General features: G+C 30.6%; 2 protein-coding genes and 1 long non-coding RNA gene across 9 annotated transcripts; 2 read left to right on the top strand and 1 right to left on the bottom strand.

The window, feature by feature from the left end:
• The first annotated feature begins 3,942 nt into the window (after window positions 1–3,942).
• Window positions 3,943–21,414, top strand: LOC125813267 (heat stress transcription factor A-7a-like). 7 transcript variants are annotated; one of them, XM_049492759.1, is made up of 5 exons: window positions 3,943–4,351; window positions 4,810–5,540; window positions 5,717–5,777; window positions 5,872–5,928; window positions 6,025–6,108. In XM_049492759.1, exons 1-5 carry the CDS (start codon window positions 4,055–4,057, stop codon window positions 6,028–6,030), a joined length of 1,152 nt encoding a protein of 383 aa, XP_049348716.1. In that variant the 5' UTR covers window positions 3,943–4,054; the 3' UTR covers window positions 6,031–6,108. The 7 variants fall into 7 exon arrangements, 6 of the variants coding, with proteins under 6 accessions (XP_049348716.1, XP_049348751.1, XP_049348732.1 ...); XR_007442057.1 differs by having other exon boundaries at window positions 3,997–4,351; window positions 5,717–5,781; XM_049492794.1 differs by lacking the exons at window positions 5,872–5,928; window positions 6,025–6,108 and adding exons at window positions 21,179–21,221; window positions 21,328–21,414 and having other exon boundaries at window positions 3,997–4,351; window positions 5,717–5,781.
• Window positions 4,923–20,535, bottom strand: LOC125813356 (uncharacterized). The gene is made up of 2 exons (XR_007442061.1): window positions 20,370–20,535; window positions 4,923–5,061 (listed from the first exon to the last, which is right to left on the bottom strand). It is a non-coding gene; the product is annotated as an uncharacterized LOC125813356 (long non-coding RNA).
• Window positions 19,275–21,376, top strand: LOC125813308 (heat stress transcription factor A-7a-like). The gene is made up of 5 exons (XM_049492805.1): window positions 19,275–19,700; window positions 20,127–20,851; window positions 21,024–21,088; window positions 21,179–21,234; window positions 21,328–21,376. The coding sequence occupies exons 1-3, from the start codon at window positions 19,404–19,406 to the stop codon at window positions 21,055–21,057; spliced, it is 1,056 nt and encodes a 351-aa protein (XP_049348762.1). The 5' UTR covers window positions 19,275–19,403; the 3' UTR covers window positions 21,058–21,088; window positions 21,179–21,234; window positions 21,328–21,376.
• Window positions 21,415–24,344: the final 2,930 nt, after the last annotated feature.

Here is a 24,344-nt window from a genome sequence, read left to right as displayed (position 1 = left end):
TATTATTAAAAAAATTGGATTACATATATTATTCTCTCCGCTCCGTTTTAACACACTTTTTTTTTCAGTCCGTCTTAAAAAGTATAACACATTTTCTCAAATATTTAATAATAATATCAATATCTCATCTATGTTAGATGACTAGATCTACTACACATATAAAATGTAATTTTTTATTTTAAATTTTCATGTTCAGTTAAACTACATACATAAATTGAAACGGAGGAAATAATAAATAAAAAATTGCATAGGAGGAAGATGCTCACACCTCAAATGTCTAGAAGTCTAGAACCTTCCACTTAAACAATATTTTATTAGTACTATCTTTTTTTAAAAAATTATTTCGAAGCAACTCTGGAATTCCTGACTCTTCTTTCCTATTAATAATTAATAGCCTTTTAGCACTTACTTACAAAGCTTCTTTATCCATGCTGTTCAGAGCAATTTATTCACTAAAATAACTCAACTTCTTAACTGCATAAACTACCTTCCCCAAAGAGTTGGAGGAATTGACACAGATACACAAGTGTTACATACAATTGGCAACATATAGCCCAATCTTATTAATTAGCAATTAATAAACAAATAAAAAATTGGCACATATTAGCCTAAAAGTAATATATACATTTTCAAAAATATTTTTAAAATAATAAAAGATATTTAATATCATCTCTCTTTTAACTTCCAACCATTACTCCTTAAAACTAGGAAAAGAATATTTAGAATTATCTCTCCTTTCAAATTATTACATATTTTTTTTTAAAACAATAAAAGAAAACTAATTACATCCTTCTTCTAACTTTCAATCATTTCTCCTTAAAACTATCAAAAGATTATTCCTCTCCTTTCAAATTATTTCGTATTTTCAAAAATAATAAAAGAAAATTAATACCATCTCTATTCTATCTTCCAATCATTTCCACTTTAAACTAGCAAAATACTGTTTAGAATTATATCTTTTCTTAAAATTAGCAAATAATATTTTGATTATGATTATTCTTAATTCAAAGGTACCTATGAGTTCATTACCGGACAATTATTTTGCCTTTGAACTCAATCCATATTGGATACATTTGTTTGTATTCATAATAAATTGGTATACATTTATATTTATTTGTATTAATATCTTCCAAATTTTACATATGTATACATTTGTATTGGATACATTCATCCATATTCATTTATAAACTAGTATACATTTGTTTGCATTAATATCTTTCTAATTTTGCATTTGTATTTGTATGCATAATAAATTTGTATACATTTATTTTCATTAATATCTTTCAAATTTACATAAGTATACATTTTGGATACATTCGTCTATATTCATTTATAAATTGATATACATTTGTTTGCAATAGTATCTTTCCAATTTTACATAGGTATACAGTTGCTTGCATTACTATTTTCTATTTTGGAATGAAATCAACAAAATTCATTAACAAATTTAGAAAACTTTACATTGTTATGTGTTCGTTTGTATTCATTAACAAATTTAGATACATTTGTTGGAGACAAAATAAATATTCATTATCAACAATCAATGAAATTCAATATTTTAAAAAATTGTCATAAATATATTAATTAATTATTTATTAAAAATTGAAAAAACAACAATTCCAAAAATCACGAAACGTTGCATTTTTTGGGGAAGAAAACGTTGTAGAATTATAATACAAATACGAAAGTTTTTCAAAAGAAAAAAAATCTTGCATCGAACTACAAGATAAAGAATGTAGAAAATTTTAATTTTTTTTAAAAAAATAACCCAAACAATCAATATAAAAAAAATTGGTATGATTTGATTTACTTATTGTGAAGAGTTACTGTTGTGATTGATCTTTAATGGAAATATTTTAGAGAAGAAAATAGAAATCCTAAACTTGAAAGAGGGAGAAAACAAAAAGGAAGAAAGAGAGAAATTGAAAAATACCATAATTCTTTTTGTTTATAAATTACAAGGAGAGAGAAAAGAAACAATAAAAGCAAACGTGCTAACTCCTAGGAAATAGAGGGAGAAAATAAGGAAAATAAATCAGTTTTTTTTAAAAAGAGAATGTGGCTATTTAATATCAAATAAATATTAAAAAATCTTTTTTTTGCTAAAAAGTTTAAAGTGGGCTATTTATTGTCAATAAAGACTATGGATGGTCATGCTATGCTATTTTTTTCATTTTTAAAGTGAGTGAGTAAATTTTAGCCCGGAGAGGTCAAACTTCATATACAACTTACAAGTGTTTATCGCAACTTCAATTGCATTAAAATTTGGAACAAAGTGGTCTAACCGATGTGTGTCAATGCAAACATATGAATATTTCTACAAATCAATTGTTGCACTATAATACTAAGTGCAACTTAACAAACTTAGAGGTTGTTTTGATACGATATATTAGAGAAAGTAATACGTAATATGGTATATAATCTGTTTAAATTTAATTTGGTTACTTTGGAATATTAATATAATGCGCGAAAAAGTTTATATATGCCACTAAATTTTGGAAATCGGGTCAATTATGGCATCTGTCAATAATTAATGTAATATGTTGTTCTTATTTTACCATTAGGCCAAATATACCCTTATTTATTAATGTGAGTTCATGATGCATTAGCTATTAAATGACTCTATGACCTATTATAGATATGGTTAATTTTGTGGTGATTATACTTGTCTACTGTGAGTTGATGCTCTGTGCAAAAATCTTATTTAATTACTTGTTGTTTGTCTTACGTGTTGCTTGTTTCTAATTAGAGTCTGCCAATAATATATACCAATACATAATGATTTGTATTGATACTACCTTGTACTCTTCTTTTATTGAATGCAAATCGTGTTCTAGAAGTTCTTTCAAGACTCCAATTCTAGCGTAATCAACAGATTTCGATTAACACGATCTATCACAGACCATGAGAGATTAACAATCTTCTCTTCGGGGTCAGTGGCATCGTTGTTACCATGATAGTCTAAATTAATGTCTGAATATCTTCTCTATCTGTATATTGTCATCATTTCAACGAGAATGAAAGCTCTCGCGTAGAGAGATTTTTTTTAAAAAAAAATAATGTTCTTCAAATTGAAGGCATCTTTCAAGTTTAATTAATATTTTTGAAATAAATACAAACCTTGAATGAAAATATAATTAAAGTTTAATAAAATTTGTAAATAATTGAACAAAAAATACAGAATTTGTTAATTTAGTAAAATTTGTGGACACCTTAACAATATGTGAAATGGAAGTACTACTCTCACAACATGCTCTTAACAATATTAATCGATTTATAAAATTTATGAACAATTTAACATGATATATAGGTAGAATAAAGATAATATTAAAACTATGTCTCATCCAACATAATTTGTAAATAAAATAAGATTTCTAAATCAATAAAACTTATGAACAATTTAACCAAATAAACAAAATGAAAATAATATAATCTCTATCACCTTTTGCATGATATTTTTCCACCAACCCCCTTTCTTGTTTTTTTTTTCTTGTCTTGATAGTATATAGTTTTCATTTTTTTTAATGATGTCAATCAATAATAGGGCAGTCACAATCCCACCAATCAAGTTGCCCCAAACTGCTGTTTCAAAAACCACTTCTTGCAACTTGCAAGCAACTTGCAACTCTTGTGGGCCCAAACCACACCTCAACCATACCTAAGTTCCAGAACTTTCTTATAAAGAACCTTCTCTTCCTTCCAATTTCGAAACTACTTATTATTAAAAAATTGCATAGGAGGAAGATGCTCACACCCCAAATGTCTAGAAGTCTAGAACGTTCCACTTAAACAATATTTTATTAGTACTATCTTTTTTTATTATTATTATTTCTTAGCAACTCAATAGGTGGAATTGCTGACTCTTCTTTTCTATTAATAGCCTTTTAGCACTTACTTCCAAAGCTTCTTTATCCATGGTGTTCAGAGCAATTTATTCACTAAAATAACTCAACCTCTTAACTGCATAAACTACCTTACTCAAAGAGAAACTTTCCAATTCCAAAATCCAAACTTTTTTCTTCCTAAAAATACATATATTTTCCCCTGTTTCTTGATGATGAATCAATTGTATTCTGTTAAAGAGGAGTTCCCGGGGTCAAGTGCTGGTGGGGGTGAGCCCCCACCACTGACACCACAACCAATGGAAGGGCTTCATGACATTGGTCCACCACCATTCCTCACAAAGACATATGAAATGGTGGATGATTCAACTATAGATCATGTTGTTTCTTGGAACAGAGGAGGTCAAAGCTTCGTAGTCTGGGATCCTCATTCCTTTTCATCTACACTACTTCCCAGATTCTTCAAACACAACAATTTCTCAAGCTTTGTCAGACAGCTAAATACTTATGTAAGTATATATATAACTGCGTCAAAAATCAATGAACTCCTCTATTACATATTTTTTTCAAGTGGGAAAACTTTCGTTCATATATACTTACTTGCTCCTGATTGCTAAATCTTTGTGAACACACAAGTGAACAAGGCTATTAGTAGGAAGGAGAATCTCAAAAATAAATAAAATCCCATTTGGAGTATTAATGAAATGATAAATGGATGCAACTTAACTTTTCAGAATTGTGTTTTTTTTTTTATTTATTAATTTCAGACGAATTAAGATGTGGTGATGTTCCTCTGATGAATCCTTCAAGTTCTGGTGGTTGGTGTAACATATTAAAATATTCATCGTGCAGCGGACCAAAAAAAAAAAAAAAATGCACTAGTCTCAAGAATTGTTTGCTAAGATGGATCTTGGAAAAATTTGGAAGATGATGATACTAAGCTGTAGATGGGATTTGATTGTTGCAGGGATTTAGAAAGATTGATCCAGAGAGATGGGAATTCGCAAACGAGGCATTTCTAAAGGGGAGCAAACATCTTCTAAGGAACATCAAGAGGCGAAAAACGCCTAATTCTCCTACAGAGCAAGGTCTCGGTCCTTGTGTCGAATTGGGAAGATTTGGATTTTATGGAGAAGTTGATCGATTGAGGCATGACAAGCAAGTATTGATGATGGAACTAGTGAAGCTTAGACAGAATCAACAGAATACTCGAGCTTACCTTCGATCTTTGAAGGTAAAATTACAAGGAACAGAGAGGAAACAGCAACAAATGATGAATTTTTTAGCAAGAGCTATGCAAAATCCGGAGTTTGTCCAGCAGTTAATCCATCAAAAAGGGAAGAGAATAGAAATTGAAGAGGATATAACTAAGAAAAGGCGACGACCTATTGATCATCAAGGTCCTGGTAGTACATTACATGTTGGAGGATCTAGCCATTACATCAAATCAGAACCCTTGGAATTCGGAGAGGCTAACGGATTCCAAGTGTCTGAACTTGAAGCACTTGCATTAGAAATGCAGGGATTTGGTAGAGCAAGAAAAGATCAACAAGAAGAGTATACGATAGAAGGGCTTGAACAATTTGGCAACACAGATAAAGAACTTGATGAGGGGTTTTGGGAAGAGCTATTTAACGATGAGGACGTGTCTGGAAATGAAGACGGTGAAGAGGAAGATGTAGATGTCTTGGCAGAGAGGTTAGGGTTCTTGGATTCGAGACCTTAGTAAAAGCCCTAAAACTAGTTTTGTCTCATGTGCTTTTTCAAGAACTCATTCATCAGCTGGACCATTACATCGAAATCTTGTATGAACTTACATTGTGTTATTTACTACTACGACTACTAGTTAACTTATGTGTCTTGATTCTGTGTAGTGAGTTTTCAAGTTTTCAACGACGAATGAAGAAAGCAGCTATATGGATCAACCAGCTACTCGTTGGTAGTTTTTGTCTTTCGGAACAAATATTCTAGTCTCTTTCTGTGTAACTTTAGGCCTTTCTTGTAAACTTTATTTTAATTTCATTGACAGGATAGATTCATGAAGGACTCAAGAGTCAAGTCTGAAAATCCCTTCTTGGTTTTTCTGGTTACTATTTATGTTCTCAGTTATTGGTTTCCTTTCAATGCCTTTGTTACATCTCTGCCTCTTATTCTTGTTTTTTTTCTCTGGATCCAAATGCAGGCATAGGTTATGCAGATTTTGATCAAGTCTATGGTCTTTCAAGGTTATTGTAAATGCTCATTTCGGGTAATAAAAGATGTCAACGGGTGTGTGTTGGATTCTTCAAAAGTAATGTATTTTTGGAGAATCTAACACGGGTGCGGCATCAAAGTAATATTGAAATGTTGTCCTTGCTTGTGTGGTGTTTAGATTGTTGTCTTTATGATTCTGGTGTAATTGGGATTTCTATTTGTAACTACTTTGCTGACAAAGATTTAATTTGTTTGCCATTTAGTGTCCTTGTCTCTATTTGTGAGAAATGAATCATGTCCAATTGTCCATGTTCCATATAAAAAAAATCTCCTTCTTTTGTTGGCTTTAGGAATGAAAATTTAAATAAAATAAACTAGAAATGGAGATGAAACATATAATTATATTCGAGTCCACTGAATTTAGAGTGTATTCTTAAGAAACTCAATCCATGTTAGTATTGGAGGTATAGGATTATTTTCTCCCAAGATAAATCACATTAACGTAACGATACTTCAAACTCCAATGTACATAAAACTCAAAGAACCAAACCGCTGTGATTGGCACCCACACTAACCCTCTGGTGGAAGAATCATTACTACAACCCAACTAAACAATACTAACCGTAAGACGGGCATTTAAAGATGTGGAAACAGGTTTAAATAATTAATTCAAAATCAGAGTTCCCATAAACTCAGTAAGTTTTCAAAAACAAACATAAACAAATGGAAATTCAACCCCTAGAACCTAAAAGTCATTGTACCACAATTTCTAACTAAACAGTCTAAGATAAGGGGATACAACCCCATAATAACTAAACATAAAGTAAAGATTCTGAAAGGTCTAAGCCCGAAGGAAATGGACTAAGATCCTAGATGAATATAATCCATGGTAGCCTGAAGGAACTGGCTCACCCTTGAACTCGACAAGTTAGTGATCTCCTAGTTGAGGTCTCTCAACAGCCGTCTAAAGATGTCATGTACTCAACAAAGAAAGAGAAAGTGCAGTATCAGTACACAAACCAATGGTGTACTGGTAGAATCGTGTGACTATTCCAGTAAATGAGACATACACAAGTAACTACAACATATTAAACCACACATATACAGAAAGAATAACAATTTACTAGTTCATGCTCAATATATCAGTTTCACAATATCAAATCTCAAATGCAACAGTCAATGATGGTTCTCCCATGGAACCCACACTCAAACTTTTAGTGTGTCGGAACGTGACACCCGATCCAATATGTGTTGGAACGTAACACCCGATTCAATCATGTGTCAGAACATGACACTCGATCCAATCAACCACAACCACCAACATAATCAACACCACAATGAATGATTTACACATTTGAGTCGTACAATCAAGTAACGGTTCATTGCATGCTACAGAATCACAAATAGTCATTTCACTAGAGTCATTTCATCTTTCTTTATTCACCTACATGCATGATTACAATGGAGCAGTTAGCAGACATATATAACACAGACGGAAAATCAAATCATTACGTACCTTGAAACCAAGCCTAAACACTCTTAAGGAACATGAGCTTTTCCTTTCCAGAGTCTCTTAGCTTGTTCTTGGTCTAAAACAAGTAATTAATGCAAAGGATCAATAATAGTGGCCTAGTTTACTCGGATTATATCCAAATACTAACCCTTGGATGATTCCATGATTCTAACACCCAACTAGGGCTTTTTCCACCATTAAATTAGCCAAAACCCTCCCCAAGGTTAAATAGCAAGGATTCTAAGTTCTAAGAATCAATTTAAGAATTAGGGGAGTAATTGACTTACCTTTAGCGGGATAATTAGTGAAAAACAAGAAGAAATAGCCCTAGGTCGCCCTTTTGCTTTCCAAGAACGAAGTTTGCAGAAAAATAACGTTTTTGGGACTTTCTCTATTTTTACTCGCGACTGGCCCGCCATAGCAGGAATGATCTTGTCGTGGCGGTTTGCACGAAGACAGAGACTCAAAATTTGTGTTTCAAGTCCCCATTTACAACACACCCTCAAACCTTGATATTCTAAAACCACTATTTCACGCTAAGATCAATTACGAATGTTCTACCCGCCCGAATTTGATTTTGTAATACCATACAGACTCATTATCATCTTGGCTATCCACACAAATGATTAAATTCATAATCTAATCCCATATCCATTACCAGATTATCCTAGACCTTATCTAACTCAGATTTCGTCCAAGTCTGGCCTACGCTGAAAATTTCCAAGTTACTACTCAGAATTTTTCTGGCCCAAATTTCTTCCCCATTTACTTATCCATAACGATGGGAATAGGAAGCTACATAGTTGTAGTGAGTAAAGATCCATTTCGACCTCAAGAAGAGAATGAGGAACCTCTTGGACCTGAAGTACCATATCTTAGTGCAATTGGTGCACTTATGTATCTTGCTAATGCTATGAGAGCTGACATAACATTTTCTGTTAATTTTTTTAGTAAGGTATAGTTCTTTCCCTACACGAAGACATTGAAATGAATTTAAACATATATTGTGATATCTAAAGGGGACCAGTAATATTAGTTTATTTTATACTAACAAAGATAGTGCAGATATTATTGGTCATGCAGATGCAGGTTATTTATCTGACCCACATAAAGCTCGATCTCAAACAAGCTATTTGTTCACATACGGAGGTATTGTTATATCATGGAGATCTATGAAGCACTCCATTGTCGTTAGTTCTTCAAATCATGCTGAGATAGTAGTTATTCATGAAGCAAGTGGAGAATATGGATGGTTGAGGTCAATAATACATTTCATCAAGGAAAGATGTGGTTTGAAGTGTGATGTCAAGGTACCCACAATCCTCTTTGAAGACAATGTTGCATGCATAGTCCAATTAAGAGGAGTCTTCATAAAAGGAGATAGAACTAAACATATTTCACCAAAATTATCCTTCACATATCTCCAAAAGAATGGTGATATTGATGTACAACAAATTTGTTCAAGAGATCATCCAGCGGGTTTATTCACCAAATCATTACCAGCTTCAACTCTTGAGAAGATGGTAGACAACATTGGAATGTGAAGACTAAACCATTTGAATCGTGGTCCTTATCAGGGGAAGTAAAATACGCGGTGTACTCTTTTTTCATTAACCAAATTTTTTTCCCACTGAATTTTTCTGGTAAGATTTTTAATGAGGCAGCAAGCAATGCGTATTAGAAATGACTATGTATATATTTATTCTTTCACTAGGACTATTCTTTTACATGGACATCTAAAAAGGAGCGTTTAAAATAAAGGATGAATATTCATGTGAATAGAATTCACTCTTTGGTAGGCTACTTTTGGTCCAATCACATTACTCCTTGATGGCCTAGGTACTAAATTTGTTCAACAAATTCGGCTATAAATAGCTTTTCTTAAATGAGAAAGAAAGTGCATTTCATACAATTCTCTCTTTTACTCATCTACTTTAAGTGCTACTTTAAGTTTTGTTCTCATTGTTCTTCCTATTTAATTCAGTTTGTTAAGCTAGTTATTTTATAACAAAAGTCAACTTTACATGTTTCTATTATATTAGCAAAAACAAGACGTTTCTGAATGTTTTAAATCAGTGTTTTCAAAAATGTTTTTTGGGGTGAGTCTAGGAGCGGGATGCATCAAAAACGCATCGGGGCGCAAATGTAAGGCTTAGATCCATAGGGTGTAAGTCCTAAAATTTGGGGTATAAGCTCCAAGCTTAAAAACGTACGCCTGGGCTTAAAAACGTATGCATTGGGAGTTTTTCTTAAATTATTTTTGAATTTTTTTGCTTTAAATAATATTTTTATAATTGGTGTAATGATATTTCTCATATAGTAATGGTAATACTTTTTTTCTTCATTATTGGTGATTAGTATCTTTCTCAAATAAAAATCATGTTTTTTTATATATGTATTATAGGTTATTTAATAAAATTTATTTGTAAAATAATTGAAAGTTTTACTTTAATTTTTTTTTTAGTAATAAAATTATAAAATTGAATATACATAAGACTACACCCCGTAGATCCATAAGACTTACACCTGTGTCTCGGGACTTACGTCTCGCCCTTTATTGCATAAAACGTCTCACGTCACGTCCCCACCTTTTAAAACACTGCTCAAAACAAATCAAATTTCCACTCTAATTAAACCGTGACAATTTCTCAATTCCATGCAGAGTACAATATTATATATACTAAGCACATAAAAGAAGAGAGTTTTCAATATTAGATTTTCACAAAAATATGTAAAGCTAGAGGACTTTAATTTGTACCTTTTATTTTTGGTGTGTGATTGGATTTTTCTTAATAAATAGTAATATAACAAAGTTATCCTTACTCAAGGGGAGTGAATTGTCACCCTCTCGTTGGCAAATTATAACGTATAAATAGGTTAAAGTTTTTTTTATGTAAATATATTATATGTTAAATTTTGTTAATAAATAAAATTATATTTCAACTCTAATTTGGCATTCATGTAGAGTAATTAAGGCTATCATATATAGTTGGGGCACCATGGCCAAAATAAAAATAAAAATTGTTCTTTCAAATAAAGTGTACACACACACACACACACACATATATATATATATATATATATATTATACGCAAAATTATCTTACAAAGTGTTATCATCATATGTGGTGTGATCAGTTCGCATCACATTTAGATTTTAGAGTGACTCTCGATCTAGACATAACACATCGAAAAAATTAATTAATCTTGCTACGTTCAGCATTATATACTTATTGAATACTCGTACATGAGTATATCAATTATAAGTTAGTCTCAAAAAAAGAAATATTTTCATACTAGTAATAATTTTATTTTAAAATATTCATTTTACTCTTAAAAAATTATTTATAGTAACACACATTTATATATGGGGATGTGTATCGATTAGTACGGTTCAATTTTATATATTATTGATTCAGTATATCGGTTTGATTTTTAAATATGCTTAACCTATAACTAAATCAACAAGATACTTTTTTATCAGTCTTCAGTTTATTGATTTGTCGTCCTTAACAGTTCGGGTTTCAGTTTAACCAATGAAAAAAAGGAAAAATTACTGAAATAAATATGATTATTCCAATAATTTAGCACGATGGGAAAAGGCAAATACAGTAACTAGCAAGGTATGCAAGGGTAAAGTAGAAAATTATTACCGTCTTAATGAGTTATTGATTTAACCTATGTTTAAAAATCAAAATTGAACCGATAACCCGATAATTTATTTTATAAGACCATTAATAATCCGATAGCAATAAAGCAATATCATTTATTTTGATTTGATTTATTGATCCGTGCAATTTTTGCACATCCACACATCCCTAACTTATTTTAGACGATGTTTTTTTTAAAATAATTTTAATTTTCATGTCAAATCAAATAAGGGAAGATCAACGGATTAAAAATATCTTGCCGCCGATGGTTACGCCTTTATCCTTTAGCATAAATCGAGGAGCCGAAATTTATATTTGGCAGTTGGCAGTTGGCAGTTGGCACTTGGTGGAGCTCTTCTTGTAACAAGTCATCAAAATATTTTATTCTCCACTATATATTATAAAAATAAATATTCTTTTAACAGTATACCATACCCTCTGCAATTTCTGAAAATTTAAAAAATTAAAAAACTAAATAATTAAAAATTTTAACGTCTGGAAAACTCTAGAACATACTAGGACAACAATTAGAAACTACTAAATATGTATATTTTTTTTAATATATCATACTTGTTCTTCGTGCTCGTGGTCCTACTAGAGTTGGTGTTTATCTATACCGTCAAATTAGCCATTTTTTTAATGTTATTAAATTAATCTTATACTATTATTAGTATTATATTCCAACATTGGTACAATATATATAATATAATATTAGTACTATGTTCAGTTGAGTGGGACTAGATATGCACCATTTAAATTTTGGGGTCATGATTTTTTTAAAGTAGTAGGTGTTTTGACCATAAATTTTAAATAATTTTTATTTTATTTAAAATTTATGGAAATAAAATTATATTTAATTACAGTTTTGTAAAAACTTGAAACAATGTTTATGTTTAAACTATTAAAATATAATTTTACAAATGAAAGTGAGTTGCAAAATAAATTGTAGTCTTTATTTGTAGTAGTTTGTGGGATGAGCCCGTATCGTCTTTTAGATTTTAAAGTAAGGTTGTCATTAGTCCATTAAAACAGGCTTAGATCTATTTGTAAGTGAGCAGTCTTTGATAGGTCTGCAAAATCAATCAAGAAAATCTAATAAATCAACTATTGATGGCATCACATTATTTTAGATTAAGAATAATAATTTAATATAATGAAAAAATGCTAGGCAACAAGAGTAGGTATTATTTTTCAAATTTGAAATTTTCATGATCAAACATAAATTTTTAAAAATAAAGTAAGTTACTCTAAAAAAATAAATCTTTTTGATCAACGCCTTACGCATTTGTGCCTAGATGGTGTCAGAATAAAATTTTAATACATTATTAAACCCACTGTAACGAGGCAAATTTTAATACTATTATAGTACGATAATGAATTCCAATTTTGCCACGCAGTGAACCACAAAAAGATAATAATAAAAATACAAACGAATCAACAAATCTATATATATATAAAGCTGGATATCAAACATGCTGATGTGACGCTCTCTAAGGCCAAGAAATCTATTTATCTATTTTCTTCTTTCTTAAAATATTTCTTTTTTTATGTTTTTCCTATCAAATAAAATAATTATTTTTACCATCTAATTGAAAGTAATTACCACATATTTATTGCTTAATTTAAAGTGGTACATCATAAGTTATAACAACCCTTTGCCTTCTTCTTTGTAACAACCCAGTTATGACATGTCTTTTGGCCTTCTCCCAAATCCAATTAAAACATTACGTGCTTAGTTATCACCTTCTACCGTTTTATTTTGTCTTGGCCTAATAGTGATTTATTGTATTAAATAGTAATATTTAATTGTCCATTTTTTTAATTAAGAGTGAGTAGTATTTAATTGTGTATATATATATTTTGAAAATCAGAAATTTGCAAGAACACTATTCAAAACTCAAATTCATAACAACATTCTTCATATTGCTAACCTTTTTAGATTTTTATTGTGCGAGCCAATCTCCGATCAAGAAAGAATGGTTTTGCTCGACGAAGAATGATTTTGATCAGTATTTGACAAAAGAATCGACTGAGAGTTATGTTTAAAAAAGGAGAAGGGGCCAAGAAGCTCTTCAAATATCAGAAATTCAACCAAAACTTCCACACATTTATTTTAGTGAAATAGGACTTGTGGATTATTTTCGTATTCTTTGAATTTTTTTCCAGAATTTGTTACAATTCAAGTACAAGTAATTTCAAGGTAGTTTTTGAAGTAGGTTATAGACATAAATTTAATATTGATATTTACATATCCAAAATGTTTAGTCGTTATTCTCAGGATAGCTCTTTTCTCCTTTTCAATAAATTTATAGTCCGTAGTTCTTATGCTTCTTTTTTTTTGGTACAAACGTAGTTCTTATGCTTAGTAGCATGTTAGTTAAACCTTTTGTTTAGATATATAAATTTCTGAAGTTAGTGTGGCGAGAAATCTATATACATTTCTTTCTTTTTTTATCTTTACCTTTGTAATTAATGAATTGTTAGCTATGATTATTTTTTCTCCTCCTTTTTAGTTTTAATATGTTTCTTTGTATGTGTAAATTAGTTTTAATGTGTAAAGCTTTATACTTGATTAGACTTTCTTATCAGTGCAAAGTTGGAGAATTTTGGAACTCAATCTCCTTTCTTATTTGACAATTGTTATAAATCATTCGTTTGTTACAAGTTTAAGCTAGAATATCAGGATCAAAATTGAAATTAAATTTATAGTTTATTTATTTGAGATATAAATTTAGATAGAATTATAATAAATTGTCCGCAAACCAAAAAATTCTTCAGGACTATGTTGGGAGCATGATATATTGATTCAACCTCCTTCTTTAGAAGACATTTCGCAATACAAATTAGCTAATGTGTGGACATATATCTATAATTTCATGAACGAATATCTTTTGAATATCGAATATTTTTTTAAAAAAATGACTGCAAGCGCAAATCATTATTGTGATCACTAAATCTACATCTTATTTTCGTTAACACAACTTTGATTTAGTTGTTATATCAATTTGCGGACTTCCATTTTCTTTTTTATAGTATAGATTTATATGATATTAGTTTTTTATGATTTTATTTAAACATGACATGTAATTCTTTTCTTCCATTTGTAATCTTCCCCTAATTGCTACTTTTGATTTTAAGATTGCCATCTCTTGGACTAAAATTCTCTAAATTCTTTTGAGACCAAATGTGTCTCTCATTACGTAAACTAGGGGGTGAGTGACAAAATTTTTATTGATGTGAAAATAACGAAGGCATGATTGTATTTAGAAAATATATTACATACGTATTGTACAAGGTTATACTATACAGGAAGCTTAATGTAGAAGAGAAAATAAAGATATTAATATTGCAATTGCATGTAAGGTTGTTGAAGCTGAATACTGTGTGAAGGTAATGCAGAGCAGGAGATGAACCAATGCACGCTTCAAGTCTTTGCTTTCAGCTTAGGGATGACTCCTGAGAGTTCCATACGCCTCAAGATTTTTATATTTTACATATGTATATCTTGCATTTATATTTTTTATCAATTAAATAAATTTATATATACCGCGCGTAGCGCGAACAATTTCACTAGTTGATGACTATTTTCCAATACTACAATGTTGTTGCCAGTTGTCCTAGATGTCTTTTTTGATACTCTTCCGATCTATTTTTATTTATTCGTAATATTAAAAATATTTGTTTTGCTAGTAAGAACATGAGTGAGTGGTTAAGAAGTGTGGATTTTTTTTATATAGGAGATTTGGGATCGAATTTAGTCCATGTATGATATTCGATTATAAATATTTCTTTTGTTCTACTTTAATTTAATTAGTGTATAATTTTTTTTAAAATTATGGAATCCGTTTTAGATATGACTTTCAGTTTTAAATTTAAGACTTCACGCTGAAGCATGCACCGTCTTCGTCAACGTGCCTGCTTCAGCCTGTTTCGAAAATTTATTTCAAAAAAAAATATTACTTCTTTTGTTAATTAGTCAAATAAATTAATAATTAATTATATTAAATATATAAATATTTAACGTAGTATAATTGGAGTTAGACTTTACTTAAACTCACGTATACTTTGACACTAGATGCATGTTGATAAGTATGTGGATATGTTTGAACTTGATAATATGAAATATGATGCTTGAGTGCATGAGTGGATTGGATACTATAGAGCTGATATGGTACATGAATGAAGCTAATCATCTTTATAATTGAGTACTAAGTATTGATATTTAAATATTATAAAGAACAGTAAAATAAAATTATCAATTTATTTATTACTTATTAAAAAACATATATAGTCAAATATAAGCAAGTAAATATAAATAGGATCAAGTAAATATAAATAGGATCGGAGGAGAGTAGTAACTATGCTACTTCATGTTGATGGGTTCTTATGTCTTTTAAGAAATTACATTATTCATTTAACATTTAATGTATTAAAATGTAAACTATAAGTATCTTGAAATTTAAAAGTTTAGCTTGAAAATTTAAAGAAGTTGTTAAAATGAATGTATCTAAACTATTTAAATTAACTAGGATTAATTCTTTAATGATAATCCATGTATCCGATTTTTTTTGTATTTACCATTTTTGGACAAATTTTATTTTTCGTGTCTCCTCCTAAATTAGACTATTAAAACTTATGATAATTCATCTTAATTTTAACTTATAAATGCATTTGACTTTAAGACGTGTCTGCTTCAGCGTGTTTTTTTTTTTTAAAAAATAAATTTATTTCTTTTGTTCTACTTTAATTTAATTAGTGAATAATTATCTTATTATATAAGAGACCGTTTGTGCTGAAGCAAGCACGTCTCCATCGACGTGCTTACTTGGGCATTTTTTGTTTTTTTTTTTAAATATTTCTTTTGTTCTACTTTAATTTAATTAGTGTATAATTTTTTTAAAATTATGGAATCCGTTTTAGCTATGACTTTTAGTTTAAAATTCAAGACTTCACGTTGAAGCATGCCCGTCTCCATCAACGTGCCTGCTTCAGCCAATTTCGGAAATTTCTTTTAAAAAAATTACTTATTTTGTTAATTAGTCAAATAAATTAATAATTAATTATATTAAATATATATAACAAAATTATTTAAAAAATATAATAAAATGTCTACATAAATATTTAACGTAGTATAATTGGAGTTAGACTTTACGTAAGCTCACGTATACTTTGACACTAAATGCTTGTTGATAAGTATGTGGATATGTTTGAAGTTGATAATATGAAATATGATGCTTGAGTGCATGAGTGGATTGGATACTATAGAGTAGAACCACGCTGATATGGTACATGAACGAAGCTAATCCCCTATAGATCATGGTTATTAGGCATACATAAGACCCCTAATGTTGTGTGAGTTCATGATGCATTAGCTATTAAATGACTCTATGACCTATTATAGATATGGTTGATTTTGTGGTGACTATACTTATATACTGCCCGTTGATGTCTTGTGCTAAAGTTTGACTTACGTGTTGTTTGGTTTATGTGTTGTTTGTTTCTAATTTGAGTCGGCCTATAATGTCTATCAATACATAATGACTTGTATTGATATTGTCATGTACTCTTCTTTTAATTTATTGAATGTAGATCATGTTCTAAAAGTTCTTTTGAGACCCCAATTCTAGTGTAGTCAGCAGATTTCGATTAACACGACCAACCATAGACCATGAGAGATTAACAATCTTCTCTTCAGGGTCAGTGGCATCCTTGTTACCATGATAAAGTCTAAATTAATGTCTGAATCATCAAGATTCAAATCAGATATCTTCTCTATCTATATATTGTCATCATTTGAACGAGAATGAAAGCTCTCATGTAGAGAGATTTTAAAAAAATATTGTTCTTCAAATTGAAGGCATCTGTCAAGTTTAATTAATATTTTTGAAAAAAAAAATACAACTTTGAATGAAAATCTAAATAAAGTTTAATAAAATTTATAAATAATTGAACAATAAATACGAAATTTATCAATTGAGTAAAATTTGTGGACAAACTTAACAATATGCGAAATGGAAGCAGTCTCAAAACATCCTCTTAACTAAACAATATTAATCGATTTATGAAATTTATGAACAATTTAACAAGATATATCGGTAGAATAAAGATAATATCAAAAGTAGGCGTTTGGCCATGCGATACCATATCACGATATGGAATCATTGTTTGGACATGTGATTTCACGCTGATTCTATCTCATATCATGAGATGGAATACCATATTCTCCAAAAATCATTTATGGGAACTTCATATCATGATTTGGGATTTTTTAAATACAAAAGTTGACCCACAAGTTTATATTTTGTTAAAACAATCTCATATTTATATCTACTAACCATTTATTTCATACGTAAATAAAATTAATAATCACATCATTACTTTTTAAAATTTATTATTTTCACCAACATAAAATTTATTATTGCTTTATTGGTGAATATAAATGATAAAATAGGAATTGATTTGGCGATTATAAATAAGAGCGGAGGGATTAATACTTTTTTGGTTTTTCGTAATAAAAAAACTTTTCTTTCGTCTACATATGAAAATGTTTAAAGCAATTTAATATGAAAAAGGACAAAATTGGTGATGTATGTTTGATAACCATTACTTCCAATATGTTTGATTTTAGCACGAAATTAATGCAGTGAAAATGTGTAATTGCACATATGTAAAACAAGGCATGAACCATATGATATTGACACACAAGTGAAAATTGTCACAACTTTTACAGTGTTACATAATTATTTGCGAGAATACCAAATGAGTGATGAAATATTTATGGTCTATTATCATGAAACTATAGTTGTGAATGATATTGACCAACAACTGGCTCAAAGTAATAATGTTGGTTCGTTTTCTCGGTCATATGATCGAAAAATGCAAGTTCAATGTGAGAAGATTATTCGTACTATGTGGGAGGATATATTAAATACTAGTACACTACAATTTATGCTCAATATTTTTTATTGAATTAAAGTTTGATCAATTAAAGTTAGATGACACCGTTAATTAAGTGAAGAACAAATAGATTTGTAATAATTTATTATGCGATTTTATAATTTTTTGTTATTTGATAAGATTGAATAAACAATTGGGGCTATTTTAATAGTTTTACAACTTATGAGATTCTTATTTTATGAGAAAATATAAAACACAAAAAATTCATATTGCATGTTCAAACAAAACTCTAACTTCATTGCATGATTTCATATTATAATATCATATCATGATTTCATATCGCATGGTCAAGCGGGCCTAAAACTGTGTCTCATCCAACATAATTTGTGAATAAGATAAGATTTCTCAATCAAATAAAACTTATGAACAATTTAACCAAATAAACAAAGTGAAAATAATATAATCTCTATCACCTTTTGCATGATATGTTTCCACCAACTCCCTTTCTTGTTTTTTTTTTCTCGTCTTGATAGTATATAGTTTTCATTTTTTTAATGATGTCAATCAATAATAGGGCAGTCACAACCCCACCAATCAAGTTGCCCCAAACTGCTGTTTCAAAAACCACTTCTTGCAACTTGCAACTTGCAACTCTTGTGGACCCAAACCACACCTCAACCATACCTACGTTCCAGAACTTTCTTATAAAGAACCTTCTCCTCATCCTTCCAATTTCGAAACTACTTATTATTAAAAAATTGGATTACATATATTATTCTCTCTTATCCGTGACACACTTTTCTTTTTAGTCTGTCTTAAAAAGTATAACACATTTTCTCAAATATTTAATAATAATATCAATATCTTATCTATGTTAGATGACTAGATCTATCACACATATAAAATGTAATTTTCTATTTAAATTTTCATGTCCAGTTAAACTACGTACATAAATTGAAACGGAGAAAATAATAAATAAAAAATTGCATAGGAGGAAGATGCTCACACCCCAAATGTCTAGAAGTCTAGAACCTTCCACTTAAACAATATTTTATTAGTACTATCTTTTTATTATTATTATTATTTCTTAGCAACTCAATAGGTGGAATTGCTGACTCTTCTTTTCTATTAATAGCCTTTTAGCACTTACTTCCAAAGCTTCTTTATCCATGGTGTCCAAAGCAATTTATTCACTAAAATAACTCAACTTCTTAACTGCATAAACTACTTTCCCCAAAGAGAAACTTTCCATTTCCAAAATCCAAACTTTTTTCTTCCTAAAAATACATATATTTTCCCCTGTTTCTTGATGATGAATCAATTGTATTCAGTTAAAGAGGAGTTCCCGGGGTCAAGTTCTGGTGGGGGTGAGCCCCCACCGCCGACACCACAACCAATGGAAGGGCTTCATGACATTGGTCCACCACCATTCCTTACAAAGACATATGAAATGGTGGATGATTCAACTATAGATCATGTTGTTTCTTGGAACAGAGGAGGTCAAAGCTTCGTAGTCTGGGATCCTCATGCCTTTTCGACTACACTACTTCCCAGATTCTTCAAACACAACAATTTCTCGAGCTTTGTCAGACAGCTAAATACTTATGTAAGTATATATATAACTGCGTCAAAAATCAAGTGGGAAACTTTCGTTCATATATACTTACTTGCTCCTGATTGCTAAATCTTTGTGAACACACAAGTGAACAAGGCTCTTAGTAGGAAGGAGAATCTCAAAAATAAATTACATCCCACTTGGAGTATTAATGTGATGATATATGGATGCAACTTAACTTTTTAGAATTGTGTTTTTTTTATTATTAATTTCAGACGAATTAAGATCTGGTGATGTTCCTCTGATGAATCCTTCAAGTTCTGCTGGTTGGTATAACATATTAAAATATTCATCGTGCTGCGGACCCAAAAATAAATAAAAAAATGCGCTAGTCTCAAGAATTGTTTGCCAAGATGGATCTTGGAAAAATTTGGAAGATGATGATACTAAGCTGCAGATGGGATTTGATTGTTGCAGGGATTTAGAAAGATTGATCCAGAGAGATGGGAATTCGCAAACGAGGCATTTCTAAAGGGGAGCAAACATCTTCTAAGGAACATCAAGAGGCGAAAAACGCCTAATTCTCCTACAGAGCAAGGTCTCGGTCCTTGTGTCGAATTAGGATTTGATGGAGAAGTTGATCGATTGAGGCGTGACAAGCAAGTTTTGATGATGGAACTAGTGAAGCTTAGACAGAATCAACAGAATACTCGAGCTTACATTCGATCTTTGGAGGTAAAGTTACAAGGAACAGAGAGGAAGCAGCAACAAATGATGAATTTTTTAGCAAGAGCTATGCAAAATCCGGAGTTTGTCCAGCAGTTAATCCATCAAAAAGGGAAGAGAATAGAAATTGAAAAGGATATAACTAAAAAAAGGCAACGACCTATTGATCATCAAGGTCCTAGTGCTAGTACATTACATGTTGGAGGATCTAGCCATTTCATAAAATCAGAACCCTTGGAATTCGGAGAGGCTAACGGATTCCAAGTGTCTGAACTTGAAGCACTTGCATTAGAAATTCAGGGATTTGGTAGAGCAAGAAAGGATCAACAAGAAGAGTACACGATAGCAGGGCTCGAACAATTTGGCAACACGGATAAAGAACTTGATGAGGGGTTTTGGGAAGAGCTATTTAACGATGAGGATGTGTCTGGAAATGAAGATGGTGAAGAAGAAGATGTAGATGTCTTGGCAGAGAGGTTAGGGTTCTTGGATTCGAACCCTTAGTAAAAGCCTCAAACTAGTTTTGTCTCATGTGCTTTTTCAAGAACTCATTCATCAGCTGGACCATTACATCGAAATCTTGTATGAACCTACATTGTGTTATTTACTACTACTAGTAGTTAACTTATGTGTCTTGATTCTGTGTAGTGAGTTTTCAAGTATTCAACGACGAATGAAGTAAGCAGCTATATGGATCAACCAGCTACTCGTTGGTAGTTTTTTTCTTTCAGAACAAATATTCTAGTCTCTTTCTGTGTAACTTTAGGCCTTTCTTGTAAACTTTATTTTAATTTCATTGACAGGATAGATTCATGAAGGACTCAAGAGTCAAGTCTGAAAATCCTTGTTGGTTTTTCTGGTTACTATTTATATTTTCAGTTATTGGTTTCCTTTCAATGCTTTTGTTACTTCTCTGCCTCTTATTCTTGTTTTTCTCTGGATCCAAATGCAGGCATAGGTTATGCAGATTTTGATCAAGTCTATGGTCTTTCAAGGTTATTGTAAATGCTCATTTCGGGTGATAAAAAATGTCAACGGGGTGTGTTGGATTCTTCAAAAGTAGTGTATTTTTGGAGAATCTGATATTGAAATGTTGTCCTTGCTTGTGTGGTGTTTAGATTGTTGTCTTTATGATGAAGACATAGGTTACAAATAGAAATCCCAATTACACCAGAATCAAGATTTCACCACAAGTGGCGGTTTGTAACTACTTTGCTGACAAAGATTTAATTTGTCTGACATTTAGTGTCCTTGTCTCTATTTGTGAGAAATGAATCATGTCCAATTGTCCATCTTCCATATAAAAAAATCTCCTTCTTTTGTTGGCTCTAGAAATGAAAATCTAAATAAAATGAACTAGAAATGGAGATGAAACATATAATTATATTCGAGTCCACTGAATTTAGAGTGTATCTTTAAGAAATTCAATCAATGTTAGTATTTTAGGTATAGGATTATTTCTCCCAAGATAAATCAAATTAACGTAACGGTACTTCAAACTCCAATGTACAGAAAACTCAAAGAACAACTAAATCACACTTAGAACTTACTTTGATATTGTAAAAAATATCGCAGAAAGAAGGAGAGAATATTAGAATTTTCGTAAGTAAAAATATGAGGAAGCGGATAAGTATTTATAGCCAACAAAGAGTAATGTAAACATATGCTATTGTGCCTTTTATGAAAAGTCATAACCTATTCAATGTGATCTGCTATTCAAATTGCACCCTTTCTCCTGATGCCTTTTTGAAAAAACACATATTCATTTTTTATTCACACCTTTTAAAAAACTCAACGAAATGATTTTTTTCAAATCTCTCATACGTAAAAACGAAGACATCTAGTAAAATAATCATAAAACTAAAACAAAATATTGTAAGTATTCCACTTTGTAATACCTTGCCTGCTAGATTTTTCCTTGTATGTGTCAATTTGTTTTCAACCTGCCGTACAACATGTTAGGTGTGGGAAAGAATAGGTGTGGACTACAATTGATTCTCACAACACCAAAAATAATTTTTAGCAGTAATTAATTAACGACAATAGCTTAATTGTCGTTAAATATATTCTTTTAGAATGTAATTAACATTTTTTAAAATAAATGTCCCTAAAGTCTATAGCGACATTGGATCCAATGATAATTAACTAATGTCAGTAAGATCTTTAGCACTCTTTATTAATATGCATATTTATTATCGTTAAAAGTTGTTTTTGTTATAGTATCTCTGCATGACTTAATGAGACAGCCAAAGGAAAGGGAAAATTAGGATTTTGGAACCTAGTGGCTTTGATATTCTCATACTTGACGACGTGTGTTGCCTCTTTATTACATTTATGGACAAATCACACTTCATCAATATTTAATCTTCCCCACATAGGAAACAAGACAAGATGTGTGGGGTACAAGTAGGTTACAATTTTGTAGTAGTTTGGCAATACAAGAGATCATTGATTGTCCAAGCTAATGAAGAAATCATAAATTTTATGATTCATATAATTCATGTAGAGGGCCTAGGGCAGGTAACTCATGCCATACCTCTAACTTGCAATATACAAGTTCATGCTAACAACAGTTTGAGTCCCTTGTAATACAAACGTGTGATTTTATGGCTACTGCGCTAGGAGTCAGACTATGCTTAGTTCTCATTTCATGATGTTTGCGTTGTGTGAATTCTAGCTAGGAAGTAATTAGCACCGTAAAGGAGTTAATAGGGTAGCTTCAATATCGACGGGTAAAAAATGAAATGAAATGCTACCGAAGTGGTAGGCTCATAGACGTTATTAGTGAATGCAATGATTAGTGTAATCTCTTTTTTCTACGTGAACTTTTTCTTATGTAAACCCGATGTGTTATCTAAGTCCTTAATTTTAACTAGTTCAATGAAAATCTCCTTTGTTGCAGCAAAAGTAAAAAAATAAAAATGTATCCACGATGCACCCTACTTGTCGAAAACAAAAATCCTTACTAGCCGAAGTATGAGACTTTTATATCGATTGATGAATATAATTTTCGATCAAGAGGATTCAATTGGACCCCTCCATCATACATAACCCTTTTATTATCCCTAATCTTTAATTAAAGATTACGAATTTAAATTCTGAAAATGAAGTCAGTTTTTATATCCATAAAAAATTGATGAACAAGGAGCAAGTATATCAATATACATGTCTTATGTGTTTGGTTCATTATAGGGAACATGAAGGAGAGAGAATATCGTATTTATTTCCTAATGTGGAGTGGCCCTTATTCATTCTACTAGACGATGCTCGTCCGTGTTAGCATGGGCTCAACATTATAAAAGTTAAATATTGTGTATTTTTTTCATTACCTCTCTTTAGATATTAAAATGACAAAAAAAAAATATAGTTGAAACTTCTATCGGTGATGATAACCACTTCATAATATTTACAATCCACACACTATATAGACACAATATATAATAATCAAATAATCACATTACGTATAGAATGAAAAAGTGAATATAAAAGAAAATTAATGCTTACACCGACCATGTGAGTATAAGAATTCACCATCCAGGCATTTCATCACACATTGTGATCAAAATAAGATGTTACATTATAAGGTCTCTAGTCTCTACAATTCATGAACCAAAATAAAGTTTAATCTTCTTACAAGTTACAAGGAGTCCAATACATGTAAGATAGCCTTAAATTCATCTATATATACTACCATTAGACATTTTGTGTATATACTACGATTAAACATTTTGTGTATTGATGGCGGATGAACATGAACGAAAAGTAAGTAAAACCTAACAGTTAAATCAAAACAAAAATAAATACAAGAGACATACATATACAAAAGAAATAAATAATTCCATGAAGAAATTGTTGTTGTTCATGTGCATCTGCATTAATATAGTTAGTAGCTATAGTAAATATCAAAAGTAATTTGCAAACTTCTCTTGATTTTTGAGACATGTCATGCTGGATATGAAAAAATAGAAG

The sequence above is a fragment of the Solanum verrucosum genome, unplaced genomic scaffold (genome assembly GCF_900185275.1).
Source record: "Solanum verrucosum unplaced genomic scaffold, falcon-dt-bn FXZP01000235.1, whole genome shotgun sequence".
Lineage (NCBI taxonomy): Eukaryota > Viridiplantae > Streptophyta > Magnoliopsida > Solanales > Solanaceae > Solanum > Solanum verrucosum.
The sequence above is the reverse complement of the archived record's forward strand: the minus strand, read 5'-3'. Positions and strand labels throughout refer to the sequence as shown.

Coding starts and splice junctions, on each gene's coding strand:
- LOC125813267 (XM_049492759.1), top strand. CDS start 4,055: ATGATGAATCAATTGTATTCTGTTAAAGAGGAGTTCCCGGGGTCAAGT. Junction 4,352..4,809: donor TCAGACAGCTAAATACTTAT/GTAAGTATATAT, acceptor TGATTGTTGCAG/GGATTTAGAAAGATTGATCC. Junction 5,778..5,871: donor TATGGATCAACCAGCTACTC/GTTGGTAGTTTT, acceptor TTTCATTGACAG/GATAGATTCATGAAGGACTC.
- LOC125813308 (XM_049492805.1), top strand. CDS start 19,404: ATGATGAATCAATTGTATTCAGTTAAAGAGGAGTTCCCGGGGTCAAGT. Junction 19,701..20,126: donor TCAGACAGCTAAATACTTAT/GTAAGTATATAT, acceptor TGATTGTTGCAG/GGATTTAGAAAGATTGATCC. Junction 20,852..21,023: donor GTAGATGTCTTGGCAGAGAG/GTTAGGGTTCTT, acceptor GATTCTGTGTAG/TGAGTTTTCAAGTATTCAAC.